General features: G+C 38.7%; 1 protein-coding gene across 1 annotated transcript in view; it reads right to left on the reverse strand.

The window, feature by feature from the left end:
- The window catches only part of PALMD (palmdelphin), a 57,056-nt gene that overhangs the window by 9,845 nt on the left and 25,329 nt on the right, over positions 1–21,882 (reverse strand). The window contains exons 2-4 of the mRNA XM_009685951.2: positions 19,692–19,737; positions 14,449–14,529; positions 8,419–8,549 (exon numbers count right to left, since the gene is read on the reverse strand). Coding sequence (XP_009684246.2) covers positions 8,419–8,549; positions 14,449–14,529; positions 19,692–19,737 — 258 coding nt within the window. The remainder of the gene's footprint in view (positions 1–8,418; positions 8,550–14,448; positions 14,530–19,691; positions 19,738–21,882) is intronic.

Here is a 21,882-nt window from a genome sequence, read left to right on the forward strand (position 1 = left end):
TGTTTTCAGCTCTATTATGCCAAGGCAGTTCCCTTAGATGGTTTTGCATCTCTGGACGTGGGTGCTGGGATTTGAAAATTCTTTGCTTTGGTAAAATGGATGTAACAGAGCCTGACTGCTAGTCTGAAGTTTGATCTCTGTTGGGGAGGGAAGAGGGAAAGGAAGTGATTGAAAAAAGCAAGATATTGTTGAGATTAGGGTTTTTAGTGTAGCATGCCATGTCACTGATAGAATAGCCAAGAGGTTATATAGCTACAGATTTTTTAAAAACACTAGTCAATTTTCAGGATTCCCCTTTAATGTTGTGTGTTAAGATTTTTACAGACATATGCGCTTCCTTTCTGTATGTATGTGCTTCCCAGTTACTCATCAACACTTTGTATATTTTATTCTATAGAAAAAAATGCTGTAATTTTGTCTCTGAAAGTATTCACTTTCAGCAGAACAGCAGTGGTGAACACTGGTTCAATGCACCTAAGACAAGCAGCTTGGAAGGATTAACATTTGCAGTGCTTGCTCAAGTAATATCCTCACAAATATTATCAATAAATTTGTGAGAGAAACTGGGTAGCTCAGATAGGTGAGATAAACATCATGTCGGGTATTAATAACAACCACTTTCTAAACCTGCATTTGAGTGAGATTTCCTGCACCAAGAAGCAATTTTTAAGGACTGGTTTATTGTGAGAAGAGACTTTGTACCTAGGTCTAACCAGTTATAGCTTTATTTTATAAAGACTAGAAGTTTGTCCTATGAATACCACGTACACTAAATTTGGATATTCTGTAAGGCAGCAGGATATTGTCTTGTCCATGAAGACTTTTGGCTGGTGGGCTATTTTCTCTAAAAACACTTATTAAAAAAGATAGATGAAACCCAACAGTAAGAATTTCTTTTGGGCTGTTGTCTTATGCTTGAGGTTTGAACATTATTTAAAAGGCATCATAGCTCTCTTCCCCTTCCTCCCTTTTTTTGTTATATGTTAAAACTATGAAGCTGTATGTTTTGTTGCATGTTTTAAGGCATCTTTTTTCTAATAAGAAGTTTGATATTCTTAGAATTAAAATGTCTGAAACACTTCTTATTGGAAAGGTTCAGAATAAAAAAAAATCTAATCTCTGTGTTTGTGAGAGAGGGAGAAAGTTGTGCCTAGTTAAAGCACACCTCTGAGGTGTGTCTCAGTGAAATTTCTTTCTCAGATCTGAGTAAGGCAGTGACTTCAAGCAGGTGTCCTATATCCTATCTTTCCTCTTTCTAGTCAGTGCTGTTACATTCTGCATAAGTAAATACTCATTGGGTTTATAGATAGAAATTTGTCCTGTAGCCTAGCAGTTAGCAAGTTGCTTCCTGTGAAGGTTGTCTAGAGTCAAGCCTGGATTTAGCTCTAAACTGCGTCTTGAACTGAGGGCCTAATGTAGGAGGTGAATGTCATGGCTTCAGACACCCTATTCATCTATCTTATTGTCAATGTGTTTGAAAACTTTTTTTAACTTAGAAGAAAATTTCAAATCCATTCAGATTTGAAAAGTTTTTGAGTCCATTTCAGAAAATCATGGTTGTAGCCAACTGCGACTGGGATCTGTAATTGCTCGGATCAGTCAGAACAGAGTTATCAGTGAATGATCTGACCCGAAGTTACTTTAAAGCAAGAAAAAAAAAAAAAAAAGAAAGAAAAGTAATGATGGACTATACTCCTGGTATGCTAGAAAAAGATGTCTTATGTTCTGACTTATTCTTCAGTATATGATTTCAGTGTGATATCATGCACCTTATCAACATTGCTAATAGAAACCTGTCTTCTCTTTAAAACAGCAGGCAGACCAGAATAGTTGAATGCAGGCTAGCAGGGGAGCATTATTTATCTTGGTCTGTGTGCTGCTTGAGGAGTCTAAATAACACTATGCCTGTTGCCCTATTCAAGCTCATAAACGTAGAGTTACAAGAGTAGGATACTGTGGATTTGTAGCTGTTGGTGAGAATTTCCTCTCTTCTGAAACACAGAATTTATCATAGCCCTCAGAACTGAGGTGTGAAGAAAAGTATATCCAGGATGAAAGTAAAAGCTAAAAAAAAAAAATAAATAAATAAAAAGCAGTTGACGTTTTGGCCCTGCACTTCACAAGATGCCCTTAGCAGACTGTTCAAAGATTCTGATTGTAGTGCTAAATTTAACAGTTTGTGATGAGGAGGATGAGTATTCTTGGAGGGCTATAAAAGAAACCAATGCAATTACTATATGCCCTATTTCTGCGCTTATTGAAATATTGGGTTTTTATACAAATATTATTCTCTATATTACACAAGACTTGATTGCTGTATTCTCATAATACAAAAATTAGTCATTTAAAGCTCATACAAGCATAATGAGCTGAAGAATCATTAACTTTTACTATGGGTTTATTTCAGTCTGGACTCTAAACACACCTAGACACATAGATGGAAGAAGAGGAGAAGGACTCTGGAAAGGTATTCAAAACCCAAATAACTCAAAAAAAAAAAAAAAACCCACTCTCAGATAACCATATAGGATTAAGAAGTGTTATTTCAGTTTATGCTCACACACCCATACTGACACCCACTTCGTATGGTAATTAAGAGGACTGATTCAGTGCTCAGTGTGGTTAGGCAAAAATTCTCATATCATGCAGTGGGAGTGGCATCTTGACCTTAAAAGTATCTCTTTTGTACTTGTGCATGTACATGAATAGTTTTTGTGGTTCATTTTCAGAGAATATTGTAAATGTGCACCCTAGAATTTGTTGAAAGGAAACCTTTAAAAGATGCAGACTACATACTTCAGATAAATCAGAGTCCTTTCTACTTTGTACAGTTGGAAAAGTTAGGCCAGAATATCTCTCCCTGGTGTGTTTAAATTAAATCTTCAGAAATTTATAAATACTCTGAATCAATATCATTGTTATGAAGTTGTCAGAGTCTGCATTTGTTTAGAAAGACTCTAGCAGTTAAACTAGCAGTTATAATAAGCTTCCTTTTGACAGTGCTGCTTATGTTGAGCAGAGGAATGGAAGCATGACAAAGTACTGTATTAAAATAATCCTCTGGGTATTGTCCTTCTGTCTTTGAGTAGTGCTCCCTGTTGAGAGGGGACCATAAGAAGCATGGAGGTGTGGATTAAAGAACAAACCTTAAGCTGAGATTCTGAATTGGAGGCTGCCCTGCTGCAGTAGTAGCTGAATAAAGGAATTCATCAGTGCATACCTGACCACTGATGGTCACTAGCTGGTCTGCTGGGGTTGGCACCACTGCCACCCCCAGAAGAAAAATCAAGGACACTAAGGTTGAAAAGCAGATCAGAGTCCCCCGGAAGATATCAGACTGAGAGGAAAAGGCAGCCTAGCAAGTTCTCACATGTTTTGAGGTGAGTCAAATGCTTTAGCAGCTCTGGAGTCTATCTAGCCTGAGTCTGCTTTTATGTATTAAAGTACAAACTAGTTGAACAGTCCTTAGTAACATGATGTTTGTATATTTTTAAGTATGTTTAGCAACTAATTCCATCAGGAATGAGTGCTATTTGCCGTGAAACAAAGTGATAAAACGATAGACTACCTAATGCTTCATTCACCTTGTACCCTGACCAAGAACACGCTGACTTGGTGTGCTGTACCTTCTAACATGTAAACAGGGTGAAAAGAACAGATGCACAGATGCTGTGAATGCTCTTGCTGTCTGTAACCACCGAGCTAGTTGTCTGCAAGGTGGTTCAGGCCATTGTTAACTGTTTTATTACTGACAGAAAGAATGGAACTCTTCTTTTTATTTTAAAACATAACACCCCTCTCCTGCCTTCCCTGCCCCCCCCCCCCCAATCATAATTGAATAGCAGACCTATACAAATTCTATTGGATACTCAACTAAATGTTTCAAAACAGAGATCCCATTTAGGAGAGCAATGGAAAGGTCCATGCCCCTATTTTAAATAATCTGCCTGCAACTGCAGGTAGTTGTCCTCTGAGCAGAAAGAAAAGACTATTCTAAGGGCACTGCCAAAACCTTTAAAGTGTTTTAGATATATTTTTATTTATTGAAAATGAAATCCAAATTCCGTCCATTGGGTGGACAGAATATATTTGGTTATTCAACAGTAAAATTTAATAATTGAGTGCACAGTAGAAAGAATACTAAGTTTCTAAATAATACCTTACTGCCCCTGCATGGCAAGTGTATACATGATCAATGTCAGCCTTTCCTTGCAGGGTGGGTCAAAGGTATGACTGTGCATATGTGTAGTTGTGCAAGCTTTTGCTAGCTTGTATACTATCAGTGGCACAGAAGCACTGCACAGTGTCTTCACAGTGCTTTTGATTTTGTGCTTTTTGGTGGACTTCAGCGTTCACGCTGAACTGTGTTGCTCGGTTTCTCTTTCTGTGCTGGCTGGTTTGAAATTGGGCTAGATATGTCTAAGCAAGATGACATACCTGGAGTGCAGCATGGATATGTCTTTGGAGGCGTTTGTTTGACAGCTATTGAACAGTGCTAGGAAGTATAACTTATAGGGAAAAAATGCTTGATGAGAACAAACCTGCTCAAATTCCTAGCTCAGAGACCAGTTCTCACATGACTCCAGGTATGTTCTTCTGCCTCCGTTCCCCAACCTGTAAAATAAAATGTCCTTGCCTAGCTCCTCTGTGTATCGTGAGGATAAAAACTGCTAAAGATTGTAAAGGTGTGTAGATTGTGTGGTTGTAAGAGTAGATGTTTTCATTATTAAAATACTTATTTTCATAACAAGGTTTGTAAGTCTCTAAACTTCACTGCTGAAGTTCTAGAGACAGAAGTGAGTCCCCTCTACTGCAGGGTGGAGGGCAATTAGGAGCAGCTCTGCGCTGCTCCTCACTTTCAGGGTGCAAGTTTTTATTCTCATATTTTGTGTATCGTGGTTGATGTATTATTTGCATTTTTATAATACTGGTGGTGGGTATCACCATTGATTCTCTTCTGTATGCTCTCTTACAAAACGCATTCACAGCAGAAGGAATCAATGCATGCCATGCAAGTATTGCTTGATCATCGCTCTGAGGTTGTTACCATAAAAGCAAAGGCAGTAAATCATTTTGCATTGCATTTTCTTTGTCATTTTATAGTGACATCCTTTGACTTGTTTCACCCCGACTAAATTTGGCCTGTTTCAGATGTGTATCAAGAAGTAGGAGTCACTTTAAACCAGAGCAGTCTAGTGAAGCTTACCAAGGTAAGACCACAGGCCAGAAAAGTTAATTGGGCAACAAAGCTAGCTGGGTAACGCTTTTAACAACAAACAGTTGTGGAAGTGCTAAGTTCACCATGAAAGAATCAGTTGCCATAAAAGGGTAGTATAAAAGGAGGTAGCATTAAAAAATATATATATATAAAAAGAACCATTCACGGGTTTTGTTAAGCAAGTGTAGTAAAATAAGTGGCCTTGCATTCTTGGGAAAGAATAATTTTTTTATTAAGAGGATAATGGCAGATATCTACTATCAAATGTTCCTTGCAGTTTTTCCACTGCAGTGCTCGTGGCTGCAAGGAAAGTCATTTCACAATTTAAAATGCTGCTTTATGGTCAGAATCTCAGTCATCTAGATATGCAGATAACATTATTCATGCTTTTAGGTAATTGCAGCTGGAACTGTGTAGGAAGAGAATTCATACCTAATTCTATTTATATGCCTGTATTTAGGAGAAATTGTAATTAGTTTAAAAACTAAACAAAATTGGTATCCCTGCACCAGCCTTACCTGGGAAAAGAATTTCAAAATGCATCTCTAGTGAAGAGTGAATGTTAATCAAGTCTGGCAAAAATTCTAGTAGGACAGTAACAGACACTTATTTCCATAGCCAAGCTGGTACAGGCTCAGGTGTACATTAAACAGAGCTCAGGAACCTCAGCCCTGCCTGGTGTAATGTGTGTGCTCCTGGTCATGTGATGCAGTACTGTGTGTGCAGCCTTCCCTGTCAAAGAGTGTCTGCATCTAGTGCTTCTAACTATTACAAAATGGAAGTAGGCTGAGACATTACTCCAGGATCCATGTGATTTAAGTAAGCAAGCTGGTATAGGTGATTGGTTTGGCACTTTTGATTTCTTCTTCCTTAAAGCACAAATGCATTTAGAGATCAACTCCTGGATTCATTCTGGAGTTAAAGCAGAAAAAATGTTCCACTGTGGTGCTGACTTGCCCCTTTGGAATTAAAGGAGGCTTTTAGGTTTGAAGCTCCAGTTGGATTATTGTGTTTCGCTACTTGAAATAGTGATAACTCTAATCATACTAAGGTCTATATGGCTGTATTCACAGAATTAGAATTTTCTTTATATGTTCAATTTTGGTGTCTCAGGAAATAGAAATTAAAGGTCACTGAACTGAGGAAAACGTCAGGACAATAATTACAAGAGCACTATCAAAAGACCCTACAACTGTAGCTATAAACCTAGGATTCTGTGAGACATGGGAATAGCATTACATACGTAACTTACCAACCCTATTAGAAATATCAGGAGGTCACTATTAAGAATGTGGAGTCACTTCCAAAGAGAACATCCAAACTAACTTTAAAGATTTGCTGAGATCTCTGAATTAGTAGTGTAGGATGGTTTTAAAGTCCTAATCCTATGTTCCAAATCTTCCCAGTGATAAGACAGAAGGGGCTTGCCGCCAGCGTTGCTGGGAGACAGCTCAATTACAATGACTCAAGCACAGAGAGCCCTTAAGGTACATTATCAGGTGACGGACTGGATTTAGATGCTGGAGATACAGAACCTTTTCTGCTAAGGTATTTCAGTGTTTCCAAGTCAGTTAATCCATCAGGAGTTTAATAGCGCTTCTTTCAGTGGCACAGATATTCACAGATCTGCACTATAAGAGCATTTCCTGTTCTTTACTAGGGAATTGCTAAATGTCCAAAACAGTGTAGATGTTAGCTATGTCAGGAGAATTATATTATCCCTCCCTCAACACACCCACACACCAAGTGCAGCTCTTGACTTGGTTTTGAGGCTTAGAAAAAATTTTTTTTAAGGTCTCTCATCACCAAATTTCATAGGGCATAAAGGGAATTTTAGCTAAACCTCTAGCTCTTATTCAAAGTCAATGGGTCTTTGAAAATCTAGTCTAACCTCCAGCTCAGGAAAGAGCTAGAATTCCCATGGGCTAGTGGGGAGCTACCTACTCTGTACAACTTCAGGATTGTTCCTGGGCCGGTCCTTTTCCACATGGCTCCTTGTCACAGGGATCCATCTCTTTGGTATGTCTTCATAATCGCAACCTGCTGGGATGTTTTTAGAGCATGCTGTCTACCTCCTACCACTGCAGCAAGGAAATCCACAGAGGTACTCGAAAAGTTGTTCTGCTGAGGAAAGTGCTTTCAAGCAAGAAGTCGGCGTGATTATAGGACAAACTAGCACTAGGCTGCTGCTTGTCAGCAGAGACAATTCTCATTTGTGTCAGAGATATGGACGAAGGAGGGAAGTGGGAGGGAAATAACTGGAGGAGATAGTCTTGGTGACAACTTTGCCAAAGAGTATGTGTAGGAGGACAGTGGAGGAAGAGGGAACTATGAGGAAGTTGCTATTGAATAGAAACAGAGGAAAAAGCCTCAAAAAAGGATGATGAAACTTTTGTGAACCTAAAGAAACAGGAGCGTTTCAGCTTTGCTGTGGATGTTAATGCAAAGTACCAATATGCCTGGACCCAAGGAGGGAGCTGATTGTGTATAGAACCCTCAAGTATTCGGAAAAGGCTAACTGTGCTAATAAGCACCTAAAAGTATGTCTTTTGGGTTTTTTTTTGTTTTTTTTAAACTATAAAGTAGGCTGCCTATGCAGTTCAAAGTTAGCCATGTGTGGTGGAGAGGCACTAGCCAATGTTATTTGAAGATTTATTTATTTTTTTCTTACATAAAGAAGGCCTTTGCCTGATAGGGTGCTAGGAAGAAGTTTAGGAGACAACAGCATGGAAGATGAATAAGAATGAGGCAAGTACTACTCATGGGACTAGACCAATTGTCATGCTCAGAAGCACTGTATTATAGTAAAAGTCAGGTTCTAAAGGCTGTGTGGGATCTAGTGAAATTGAAGACCTTTTAAAACAGTGTACTGTTATTTCAAAATTCTGATTCAACAATCACTATCCTGGAACAAACCTCAGGCATTGCTGCTTACGTGCATTGAATATAGCATGAAAGGTGTATCTAGAATCAGAAAGACAAATACTCTTTGAAGTACTGCACAGTTTTGTAAAACTCACAACACTGAAAATTGCACAGTGTATTCTCTTGTTTTAGCTGTCCAGAAAATATAACAAAGATTGCTTCAGTTTTGCATATGTTTAGCCCTCACTGACGTTTTAATCTTTTATGAAGTAGGGTGGGACTTCTAAGAAAGTACCATTTTAACCCAGATAGGAGGCAGAGCTGTACTATCTTACCTGAGAATGTCTTGTTCCAGCTCCTGAGTCTGTTTTTGGTCCTCCTGATTCTGCTTTTGCATTTCTTCTTGCTCTTTTGGAGTGAGAGAACTAAGACCATCCAAGAGCCATTTTTCTCGCAAGGCCTTTTTCTGAGGGAAAGATACAGACAAGTGTACTTTAAGAGTTAGGCTTGTCAGTTTTCTGTCTTTGGATGCTGTAGGTGTGATGCACGTTTTTGTGCTACCCCTAGCACATGGAGACTTGAGAGGGGCCAGTGCCCTGAAAGAGGAATGTTTAAAAATGATTTATGTTTTGGGATTGACTTAAGAACAAAGTCATTAAGAACAGTATCCTGTTTCATCAGTCCACCTAACAGCTAGGCAGAGGACACGTCAGTTGCTACCTGTAGTTGATTTCATGTTTCAAGGTAGAGCCAGCATTGTGGTTGCCCTGAGTAGAGCAGAAAAGCTGCGTCGAAACATGCATATATTTTACAGACTTGTGCAAAAGGCTCCAGTCAGAAGTGCTATGATCTTTATTTCAGTAGCCCCACCCCAATTTCTTGATCGTGGGATTACATTAATGCTGGGAGAGAGGGATCAAAGATGAAAAGTTTCTTTCCGCTATTCGTTGTAAATAAGGTCTTGGGCAGGTGGAGGGATTTCTGGAGAGTTAGTTATACAATTCTATGCCCTGAGTTTGCAAAGAACTTGAAATGCAAACTCACTATAGTAATTACACATCTGATGAGGGGGTATGGGGCAAGAGTGGGACTGCAAATGTGGAGCCAGGGATGCTGTTGTCTGGTTAGTGTTGCAGCAGATCTGCTGCATGTTTTGAACTGCTGCTGTAGGGGTAATTCAGGTGTTGCATATTTTGGTCCTGACCTAGCCAGTACCTGAGGAATTCCTTGTGTGCAGTATTGGTTTATAAATGGGTGTCTTGCAGGTGGATCTCTAAGCTGTGTTCTCAAATTTTGAAAAATCTGGCCCTGCACACTGATTGCTTCCTACAGCTGCTCTAGAAGGTGAACAGCAACATCTGAAAGTCATCAGAGTTCTCCAAAATCTTCACGACAGAGAAGTTCATACAGGCAGGTTGGAGGTGATAAGCCATGCAAACTTTCTTGCCTCTTTTACCTCCCTTCGGTCCAGCTGAGTAATATACATTCAGTGCTTGCTTAGGGAAGAAGTTAGTCTTGGCACCTTAGTAGAAACGTTATTAAGGGCGAGGGGAAAGCATGCACATAAGGATGTTAGTTAACCATAAAATTTCCATTTGTAATGTAGGTTCCATGAGCTGTCTGATTTCTGCGTTAGGTTTGTTTGTTTATTTTTCCTGGGTAGCTTTGTTAATTGTACGACGTGGATGAACATTAAGTTAGATTTTTTCATTACTACTACTTAGAGGCAGAGTTGTGCCCAGCAGAGGTAAGAAAGCTGCACTGACCTCACTGCTGCTGGGAGAAGCTGTCCTTGCCTGCATCTTGTTCATCGAGTCTTTGAAAATGTTTCTTACTACCATTTTCTGGTTGCTCTACGCTTCACGTGAGGTTGTTACTGAGGGACAACTGTTGGCAAGGATGTATCTGGGACCTGATTGCAGTTAAATACATATTACCAACATCTTTGATACGTGGTATACTTAGATGAGTGAGGTGTGGATTATTAAAGATAGAAACTGTGGGCAGAACAGGCTTGTTAGGGATTCTCTGCCACTTCCCTGGTCTTCTGCGGAATGCAGGAGCGATGTTTACAGTCTCCTTAGCCCTGCAGGATGGCATTCTCTTTCACAAAACTGTGGATCCTAGGAAATCTGTGGAAAATAAGGACTGCCCAAGATTTAGGCCCTGAGCCCTGACCCAGCTTTGTATCACTTGGCAGCTCCTTCCGACTTTCGTGCAATTGTGTTTTAGAACGACTTCAATGAAATATATGCAGATGTTTGAATAGGATGGTTTCACCTGATCTAATAGATGCATGTAGTTTGGTGTTGGCACAACTCTTAATGACCATAAAATACAGTTTTTTTTTCCCTCGTCAGAGGTAACACAGTTGTTAATGCCCTCTGAAACAAGTGTTTAAAACTTAAATTTTAGGCAGGACTCCTAGAAAAGTGAGATTTTAATCTGGTTTAGCACTGAATTAGTCTTGCCTTGCTGTTTCCAGAAATAAACCTAAATTCCTTATGACAGTTACAGAAGGGCTGCCACGGTAGACCTCAGATACTGATAATACTTGTTGGAGTCAACAGAAGCTTTGTGTATGTATAGGGTTAGACCCAAGAAAACAAACTCCCTAAACACAGGCATAACACAATAGGGCCATTCTTGCTTCTTCCTAGAATAGTTTGCTGGTGTTCACAACTAAATGCCATGTAACCTCATTAATTTTTTTTAGCCCCTTTTGAAAAAATGGCTCGTAGCATAATATGGAAACAGTGTCTGAACAATGGACAATTTCTAGCTGTTTGTCATAGAAGACTGCTCCTCGGAGGCGTCAGCACAGGCCGGTGCAGGAACAGCTGCTTTCGGGCTGTCAGATTGTTTCTGCAATCTAGCATTTCCTTCTGTCGTAAAGTGTCTCAGGCCCAATACTAAGTTGTGCATGTTGTACCCTATGTAGTAGCTCCAGTATGAAAATACTTTCATGGTAGCCTTGGTGCGTTGTATAGGAAAAGGGATTCATGTGCACCATGATATGATAAATCCCTCGGAATGGCCTGAAGGCTGGAAAGTGATCATTTCCCCTTGTGGTTTGTAGATACACCATGAGTATTGGGACAGTACTCTGCAATTCTGTGAGTAATGTCCTACAGATGCTCTAGAAATGTATAACTCCACTGTAATCCTTAATAAGGCTGGACTAACACAGAAAGATTCGACTCCCTCTGGAGGGCACAGGGGCTTGAGTTTGCGGATTTTGCTTTCCCCAGAGGTATGGTAGTTCACCTTACAGCATGCTGGGAGAGGCATAAATTGTTTTCACAGAAGACCAGGATGCAGCTCAATGCTATTAACTCCTGGAATAAGAGGGCATGTAGCCAGCATCTGCAAGATAGCACTAATGGAGTTCAGGCATGTTAAAAGCTCAAAACTTAGCAAGCTAGGTTAAAAAAAGCTGTCGGAAAGTTCACTCACTACAGTGTTGACCATGCTATTTCAAGGATCTCCATCTGGTCTTTTCTATTCCTTTCTCAATAGATTCCAGGTGGGAGGTGAAATTTGTTGCCGATACATCTAGAATTACTCTGAGATGAACTTTCCCATGAATGTTCAACTACCAGCTGCTATTAGGCCTTGCAGGTTTATAAAGCATCAGTCTCACAGATATGCTGTATCTGCTTGTGTTTCCTCTAAATATTCCTTCTCCGTTATGGTTCTACTGGATAACTAAGTTTTGTTATGACAAAACTGTCATATCTGTCCCTTTCTAGTAAGAAATTAGTTGGGGAAACAAAGTCTTTGGGAAGTCGGAGAGACCAATTTACAAAATGGAAATATAAAAAAGCCCACCTTTTTTAAAGCTGATGCTAAGAGTTGTAAATAGGAATGATAGGACAAAACTAGGAATGCTAACAAACATCTTTATGACAGTGAGACTTACTAACCTGCTATAGCTTCCCAAGGGATGGGCAAGAGTTGCACTGAGTAGGTCATTAAGCTCTAGATTTCACCATGCTCAACTGTTAGTAGGAAAAACAAAGTCCAAATAATGACTGAAATCAGCCTGACTTCCTAGGGAAATGAGCCCACGGTAAAACTTAGAGGTGTCTAAAGATTATAGAGGTCTAAATCTATTTTAGAGCAATTTCTTTGCACTAGATTCTTGTGTTATTTCACTCAATGGAAATACCTGAGTCAGTCTGAAGCATAAATGTTCATTAAAGAACTTGGCTTCTAGGAGATACACACTGTATGAACATCCTCTGCTGCATGTTAGGTGCCTATTTTAGCGCTCAGTTGGGAAAGGTAGGTCTCTACTTTATCATTTGCAGTTTGGAGCACCATGTATGACTGATTTTTTAAAGAATTTTCTGAATGATTTCTCATAGAACATTCACAAAAATAAGTATGAGTACATATGTATATACATTGAACAGTCAGGCACATCCGTCCTCTTCCAAAGGAAGTGTATATGTGAGATACTACATTTTGTTCTTTAAGAAAAGATCCTTGATCACAAAAAAAAATACCCACTTACTATAGGCTTTTGTTGTCAGAGGATGAGACAGCAGGCACATGTCATCTGTGGCTCTGTGGCCGTTAGTGTGGTGTATGCATTTAGTACATGGTTTCATGTAACAAGACTGTTCTTTTGGAAAAACTGACCTTCAGTTAACTATAAAACCTGGGAGTTTGTATCTGTGTATTTGTGTATGAGGGAGGATTCCTCTTTGCTAAGCTTGGTATTTCAATATTTTTCCAGGAGTGCTTTAGCCTCTAAAAATCTATAAAACCTATTCACTTATGCCAGAATAGGTGTTGTATGGGTTTTTTTTGGGGGGAGGGGGGGGGTGAGGGGAGGGTAGGAGAGTGCCAGGTGTGGCACTTTTTTCTTTAACTGAAAGCAAATACCTGGTTGATGTTTAACTCCATGGTACCTGTTAATGTTAGTGGAAAGCATGTACTAAACCTGTAAGGAAACAGCTGTACCACTCTGTCTATACGCAACAGTAGTGAGGATTAGCTAGTATGTCTGGAACAGATCAGTTTATTCTCCTTAAAAGAAGGACAGAAAGAGTCATTCTGAGTTAATTGACAGGGAAACTTGAAACAAATTGCAATGCTCCTTGTATGCATATACTAAGATGGGGGAGGACTGTCACGTGCTTGCTGTTCATTAGCTACAGGACTTGGAAAAGATACTCATTTCTCTTCTAAACAAGATACTTGCACAATTGGTGAAGCATATCCTTGTGGTCATCATCTTGCAACAAAACCAAAAGCATGGGTGACTTATGCATTGAGCTTGCCTCTTCCAGAGTACTGGGGTATCATAACTTCTCGTTTTTTGGCTTGACACAAACAGAGGGTGCATGAAACCCAGGAACAGGGGCCTATTTTGGAGTTGTTTTTAAATGTACTTTTTCCATACTTGCTCAAGGAGACAAGCCATATTGCTGATATTGCATTCCACATCCCTTTCTTGAAAGACCTTTATTGACTCACGTAGTTAAGAGAGTGTGCAAAATGCCAAATTTTGCAGATTTCTAGGAGGAAGGATTTTGTTTCATCTGCTTGAATGACATGTAATGCCAAATTGACAGAGACAAATGTAAAGAATGTCGTGTGGGATAAGTCATTGCAGTTTTTCAGTCGGGTGATTACAGAGATGGGTCACTTGGTTTCTCAGTAATTTGGATTTTGTAATTGCGAGTTTGCCAAGTCTCATTTCAGGGGAATATTTGCAGTGCTCTTGCCTTTATTTTTTATTTTATTTTTTAAATATATGAGGAAACAACCCTCTTTTGTCAAAGAATAATTAAATTATAATTATATTTAATAATTATTAAATAAGCTGAACAGATGCTTCAGTCAAATAAGAAAAGGCTGCTGTTAAGATTTTTTTTTTTTTTTTCCCTTCACGGGAAGGTACAATTGTACCTCATGTTTGGGCTATGCACTGTAGCAAGTGAAGTTGCTGTGGTGTAATTACAGAGTAAACGCACCCAGTCTGAAATGTGAGCCTTAATTTTCATTTGTGAGCTTATTCTTGGTTATGATCTCATTTTATGCCATGGGACTGATCAAATCATATTAGCTCCTGAGTGTCAATTTTTTTTTGAATGTGATGCATATTAAAGTCAAATGGAATCCTGGTAGGATTCCAAAAAGCTGTGAAAATTTCACAGTAAAAGCATGGCTTTAACCCAGGAAGGTTTACCGATTTTACTATGCTCACTTAATATTCATAAACTTGAAGAAAATCTAATCAACTATTATTAATTGGATGTTGCTGCTCTTTAAGAGAAAAATATGAAACCTTTATTCATGTTGAACAACTTGAGGCTATTTTTAGTTATGTAAATCCAGTATTCTTCACTTACTTTTAAATGCTGGTGTTTCAGTTTTTCCTCCTCTACTTTCAGGCGTTTCTGTGTAATTTCTCCTTGCAGTTTTCTTTTGTCCTACAAGTTAAAAGAGAGCAACAAAGCTTAGTTTAAAAAAATTATTTGGTGCTTAAAAAAAAAAAATTGGTTGCATGTAGTTCAGCAGGACGAAGTCAATCCATGCAAATAAAGCTGTATTTTTAAAGCTTAGATGGCTCTCAGGTGGTGCCTAGTTCTCAGCAGCCACAGCACATGAGTCTTGTTCAGGTATGATTTCCAGTACTGCTCTTCCAAAAGTCTGCCTAAACATGTTAATGACCGCAAAGCAGGTACTATCTAAATTAAAAGGAATTAACTGTTGGTGAGGCAGGAGGGAAAGAAAACAGGAAGAAATAACATTTGAGCACAATTATGCATGCAAATTAAGTCCTGAAATACTCGGACCTAAAATTCTGTGGCAGCTGACACCTTATGTAGGAAACGTTCTGATCCACGTTTTGGAGCTGTGATACATCACTAAGTGAAATGGGCTGCTGGTGAATCCTGCACTGAGCTTATTTGTCTTGTGGCTAATAGCTGCAATAAATTTCTAAGCCCATTTTTATTCCTGTTTATTTCATTACTTGAATAGTGACAAAAAAGTGGTGAAGATGTTATATAAGCTACCTTTCAATTAAAAATAAAAAAAAAAATCTGCCTGAGCAAAGGCTGTTGTCATGGTTTCTGACCTTTAGAAAGGGAAACATCAAATACTGCTGATCTGTCGTAGTACCATCTTCATCCTTTTTACTGCTAATTGTAGAGAAGGGAATATGGGTGAACTGTCTCTGAATCCTGGGGACACTCGAGCTGCTTGTGTCTTTGGATAACCTTGGTAGTATAGAGCGTCCTTGTGGCTCCTTTATATGAGACTAAATACTGATTTAGTACTTTGTCTTTAACAGCCAGTGGGAGATAAATCACACCAAAGACAACTAACTAACAGTCTGTATTAATAGACTATTCTCTTGGTCAGCCTTAGTGCTATAAAGTTGTATTACTGGAGATGACAACTTTTGCACTTGATTTACTTCCCTAAAAATGTATCAAGAAACAAGTCATCTGTTGTCATGTGCAGAAACATGTTTGTCAACTGGAGACTAATCCCCCCCCCCCCCGCCCCCTTTCCTTTCTCTAGAGGAACAGATTATAAATGGGGGGGTTTCTAGCAGAGTTGTCTCTTTGACAAGCATGGCTTAGGAAGGAGTTAAATTCCTTCACAAATGAAGGTAGAGACTTGCCCTTTCAGGTCACCTGAGGAACCAGCTGAGCTTACAGAGTGTGGAAAGTCAATAAAGAGGAAATGCTAGGCATGGCACTGGCAGTTGTTCTCTGCTGTTTTCCTAGAATCTGCAGCTCAGAAATGGGAAGAGCTGTAGCATGCTTGGGGTCGAGTCGCTTCATCTGATTCCAAAACTAAAAATTAATAGTGAGGCCACAGGTTGTACTGATATTTCAGGGGCAGGAAGTTGAAGAAACAATGTAGCTGTGTGGAGACCTAGGACAGGGCTATAGGCTGGCAGAACACAATCCATCTCATGCTGGGGGTTGGTCAGTGAATGGGTGTCAGTGAACTCTTCTTTTTCTTCTATCTGTAAAGTTCAGAAGAATTTCAATATCAATCTTTAAAGACCATCTGTATTTTACCACTTTTCCTTCATGGTGTTAGTCTGCCTCTTTAATACTCTGGACTTAGCATGCAGGGATCTTTACTCGAGATGCGTTCTACCTTCATCTCAGTAGTGATATTGAGGTTTGTCTATGTTCTTTAATACAGCTACTGATTTAAGAACACTACACTGGCAGCTTTTGCCAATAGAGATTTGTACCAGGAGTTGGTGCAGTCTAAAATGAAAATTGGTGCATAAACATACTGCATAGAAAGAAATCATGAAGGTGCAAATAACTGCATTTTAAATTAACTATGTATAATAAATCTTTTTGGTAAATGAAACTTTTACCTGTTCATCTTGTTAAAGGTCTGTGTTTGTTTTGCATTCTATATTTTCTGTCTTAAAATTTTCTACTCATATCCTTTAGTGTTCTAACTATATTTTAGTTTCACTAGTTGATGATAAACATTCACTATGTGGTCATCTGAAAAAAGTAGATGGAAATAGGCTGTCGTGTGTATGCATATCTAGTCTAAGAAACCTGAAGGCTGAACACCAGAAGTTGAATTCAAAGGAAATGTAGGGCATAAGAGGAACTTTTCTGAACCTTGTGTGGCCAGAATAGTTTTTAAAACATGTTAGGACACTTCCTTGCAGTGCGCTCTATCATATGCTTTGTTTGCAAGTAATATTTTGCTTTGACTATGTGTATGTTGGAATACAAATTTATTACTAGAAGATATCCAAGGGATCTATGCTTCCACTGAACTTCATATTGTGCCCCTGCAGATAATCAGGTTGCAGATGGAAGTTTTCTCTTAACACATACTTTTGTTAACATGGCCAAGATTTGCTCTTTTTGAAAGAGCAACCTAATTTCTTCCTTTCTATTGTATGTAGGTGCAAGGAGAGACTTGAGTTTGTCTTAGAGTTCACTCCTACTGAAGTCCATAGGAGTCTTTCCTGACTCTGAGCGTAAAAAGAAACCATGTTCCAAAGTGGGAAACGTGTCTACAAAGGGGTCTCTTGCTAGGTAACCTGTGTGCTGAATCTGTGAATCTATGTCAGTAGTCCACTGTTGCCAATATTTTTTTTTTTGTCTGCTTGGTCCCATGGCAGATGCCATGTACTGTCAAGGCCATCAGAGCAACTAAGGTGTTAGTTAGCTAACGTATTGTCATTTTTCATATTGTTTTCTAGAGGTGCTTCTTGGTCTTGCAGAGGACCTTGTCTGGAGGTATGGACAGCTCAGTCTAATAGGATGAGACTGCAGAAATGTTGTAATTCAAATCCCTAAGTCTTCCTGTAATTTTTGTTTTCTTACAGAACAGAGGATTTGATGAAAAAAGATAAAGTCCTGCATTCCTCTTTGACTGGTCTGTCTCCATATATTTGCCACAGCAAACATTACAGCTTCTAGATTTTATGATATGACAGTGTCTCTATCAAAACAAATGCATTAGATATTTTTAACTTGTTACCTCTTATGTACACCAGCAGCGAGGGGAAGCCCCATAACAGTGTTTCTTCTTGGAGCCATGGGAACATCAAAAACTTAGAAAAAATAATTGATTTTTCCTTTCTGCTTTGCTGCTTGAAGATACAGAAAAGAAATTGAAAAGCCTTGGTGGCTCCGCAAGAGTCAGGTGCAGTAAAGGAGCTGGGCATTTAACAAGAGAAACCAATTAGAAGTCCAGTTCTTTACTGCTCTGAGTAGCTGACTGCCCAGTGCAACCTCTTCTAGATCCCTTCACAACATGATGTCTTTAGGGTAGCACTTATGCTTCCTAGGCATGTTGCCTACTTGGGAGAAGTCTTCCCAGAGCCACTGAGTACCTTGAGATCAAATTGTGGTGTTTTCTTAGACAACTGATATTGCAGCTTCTTAAACCTGATGGTAATTTCATTTTATTTAGACTTCTTCCTTTCTGCAGTGCACTGCAATAAGTACATTGAGCGTTTCAACTAAACGGTCTGAATTGATAGGTAGACAACTACCAAAGTAAAGAGCAAATGGTTACTTTATGCAGCAAGCGTAATAAATGAAGTCCTGGCCATAGCCCAAATATGATTTCCCATTTTCTATAAGGCAAGACACTTAAACCTGTGACAGCTTCCAAAAATGCTTCTCCCGTGTTCCTCTGAAGGCAAAGGTGCAGCCAGAGAACACCAATTCCAGTGCACGCATAGGAATCCACGTTAGCAAGTCTGAGGCCTCATTCCTCCTGCCAGATACTAGGTGGTGTAAAACATTGCAAGGCGTGGATTTCTTTCTTCCCTGGAGCTCCAAAGCATTTCCTATCTTTGAGCCCAGACACTACAGACAAAGTCCAGGTTATGAGTCTAGTTCAAACCCTCTACAGTAACAACCAACCAACCAACTCTACCCTCCCGCCCCCAAAAAATTTCTAATTACCTTGTTGTGGATTTGAATAAAGTCTCAAGTAAATTCAGTAAGCGGGCCTGCTGGCCTTTATCGACTGTCACGTATTTAAAAACTGCCTAAAATCCTGTTTGACTAGTTTAGATTTCCATTTATGAGTTCTCACATTTTCCTAATGTGTTCAGTTCCAGTAAGGTATTTTTTAACTCTGTTCACCATTTATTCAGACAGCAGTATTTGTTTCACAACTAATTTCATTATCATGCTAAAAGTGTGGCAGATATCTTTGTTTCCATTATATGTTTGTATATATTGCCTGTGACAATAAGCAAGTGATCTTTCTACAATTTTCCTTTAATCCCAAAGGGCCAAATTCTTTCTGTTTAATCTTTCTGTGACCCAATAGATTTCAGGGGAAATAAAATCAGAGGAGAATTTGTACTCTGCCATTTTTGTTGCATCAGCTTTATATAATCCTTTTTATTACTCCAGTAATTCCTAAAAAAGACAACCCTCCCCCTAAAACAAACATTCCTCCAAGCTCCCGAAACAACTTCACCCCAAAAAACCCCAAAAGCAGAATTCCCTTTAGAAAAGGAACTGAACATGTTTTGTAAAGTCTTCAGCATAAACTTTGCTCACTGCATCTCCCTCCCCCTCCCCCCCCCCCCGAAAACTGATAGGTAGGAATTTGATTATTCCAGGCTCTTCCTTCTTACTTTTTCAAACAGCATTATATAAGATAGATTATCAATAATCCAGCAATTTTATTCAACTCTACGATGCAAAAACGAAAATCTTTCATCTCTCACTTTTGTTGTGAAATGGGAAAATTGATTTGTTCTGGAGTTCTCTAGCTGCCTTTTGACCTGCTGTCCTTCAAGCAAACATTCAGTTATGACGACAGTAATATGTATTTTAGCCTATCCAGCAGTGATTTGCACATGTGCTTTCGCTACTTCAAATTTAATTTAAGAATGTAATACAACCCATAAGAAAATCAGCAAACACAACTTTGTTGTCCTGAAGTAATATCTTATAAAGCAGAATTAAAAAGTCACCGTTTTAAACAACATAAGTGTTTTCTCTTTTTCCTTCATGGGATAAATGATTCTTCAGCAAACACACAGTGGCTCTTTAATACGTTACTTTTTCTAGGCTTTTTTTTTTTTTTTAAATAGCAAATTATAACTATAAGCACTTACTGTTATGGCCTGAAATCTTTCCTTCAGCAGTTCAGCCTCTTCCATTCTAGAAATCAAAAACAGACAAGTAGTGAAGGAAAACAGAATGAAACCATAAGCAAAAAGCCTCCTGGCGGGGCTACAAAAAAAGCTGAGATGATTTGATCCAATTCCAGAGCAGATAGAAGGCAGAATTTTTGACTTATCAAGAGAGTCTCTGAGCAGATGAGCAGATCAGTGCAGACAGACACATGTAATGAGGGTGTGTAGAAGAGGCAGACGTGGAGAGCGCTGGCATGAGGTGACTGACAAGTTGGAACAGTGGAGCACAAGCCCTTTTCCTTCAGAAGCTGCCAACTCTTTGTTTCAATGTGCTCAGTTAGCATGCCATAGCCTCTTTAACTGTTAAATGCCCAAACCAGAATCTTTCAGGACAATGGTAGATGTATATTTTAATTACATTCCTATTCCCATTTCTTCCCCTCATGTATGTTTGTGGTGAAAAATAAATTATTTATGTTTATTAAATATTACTGTTTCTTAGAAGTCTGTTTCACCTGTATGGTTTAACCTGTTGTGATGTTAAAGCTGTAGATGCATAGGGTTTGTTGAAATGGCACTTTTAACTTAGTTTCCTGGATGAATTTTCTATGTTCGTAGCTGGAAGCATGTTTTGGAACTGCTAACATAAAGTAGGAATAAACGTGAAGCAATCTGCTCCGACATTAAGTGCAAGTGTTAATCTGTGCATATTACTGGTCAGCTACCCAGGACTCAGTGGAAGCTTTGTCTAAGCAAGGATTTCAGGATCATCATTTCAGCGTTACCAAGATGAGTCTAAAACACTAGTGCTGTGTTAGATGAATCTAAAATGCGGTGTCTCTCACTAGATTTCCATTCAGCTGACTTGAATGTTTTTTTGCTGTGGACTTTTGCTGAAGACAGCATTATGCTTCTTAAGGGATGGCGTACATTTTGACCTTTCCAGTTACATGAGTGGGAGTCAGCCTTCTAAAATCAATCTAGGAAGCTTGCAAAACAAGTGGAACTACCGCTAGTAAAATCCAGTTGTGGAAGAAATCCTGGCATATAAACAAGATAAAGCTGAATTCAAACAACATTGAGGTGTAATATGAATCTAGAATCCCTTTGTACCCTCAGCATCATGTAACTTAAGGCTCTATAAGGACACCTACATAAGAGTCAGTCAGCATGTCTTTTTTTTTTCTACTAATACATTGAGATGACTAAACTCAGCAGGATTTGGTAAGGGGCTTTACTTTACATGTCAACAGAGTGACCTGAATCTTTGTGGCAAATCAGGCTGATTACTAGTAAATTCTAAGATGCTATAGAATTCACTGCTTGATGGTGAGGTTTCATCCTCAGAATCTAATAAGAATCATTATTCAATTTCAATTTTTACCTTTCTACTATGTCATCACTAGCCCATGTACCCAAGCAGAATGTTCCCCTCCATACTGAGATTAAGAATGCATTAATTTGATTTGTTTGTACTGAGACCCTCCCTAAGATTTTGTTCAAACTTGGAAAGATCTCGTGTCAATTCTCTAGCTAAGAGTTCTCTTTTTTTTAAATATTAATATGTGTCTTGTTTGGTCAGCACCCAAAATTAAAGCTTTACCACAAGAAAGGCAAATGTGAAGTTCAAAGACAAATAGACCAAAGTATATCAAGAGCCAGATCTTTGGTCTTTCATAAGTTAGTATAGCTTTCCTTTAAAGCTATACTAACGTATACTAACTTTCCTTCCCTATTACATTTTGAAAAAAACCCCTAGTATTTCATCTTTGTATTCTGGACTCTGTAGAGTTCATCTTACGATTTAAGTGCTTATCTAAATCTCAGCATGTTTAGAAATTTACTTATCATTAAAAGCAGCAAATGATAACATTGTAAATAAGGAAGTATGTTTTGGGCCAGAATCTGTCCTCTAATATAAATGGGATTCCATTCTCAGTGGGTAGAGAAATGAGACCGGTAATTAAAGTTCGAGTTAGAATCATTAGGATTGATTTTTCCTTCCTTTGAATTTATATGATATAAAATATTTTCAAAACATTATACTTCATAATCATTTCAGCTTCGTAAAACGTTGTGAATGGACCATTACCCATTTACAGGCCAGAAGAGAATTTAACATGTCTTTTGCTAATTTAAGCCCCCAGATTTTGAAATAACTTGAAGACAA

The sequence above is a fragment of the Struthio camelus genome, chromosome 8, assembly GCF_040807025.1.
Source record: "Struthio camelus isolate bStrCam1 chromosome 8, bStrCam1.hap1, whole genome shotgun sequence".
Lineage (NCBI taxonomy): Eukaryota > Metazoa > Chordata > Aves > Struthioniformes > Struthionidae > Struthio > Struthio camelus.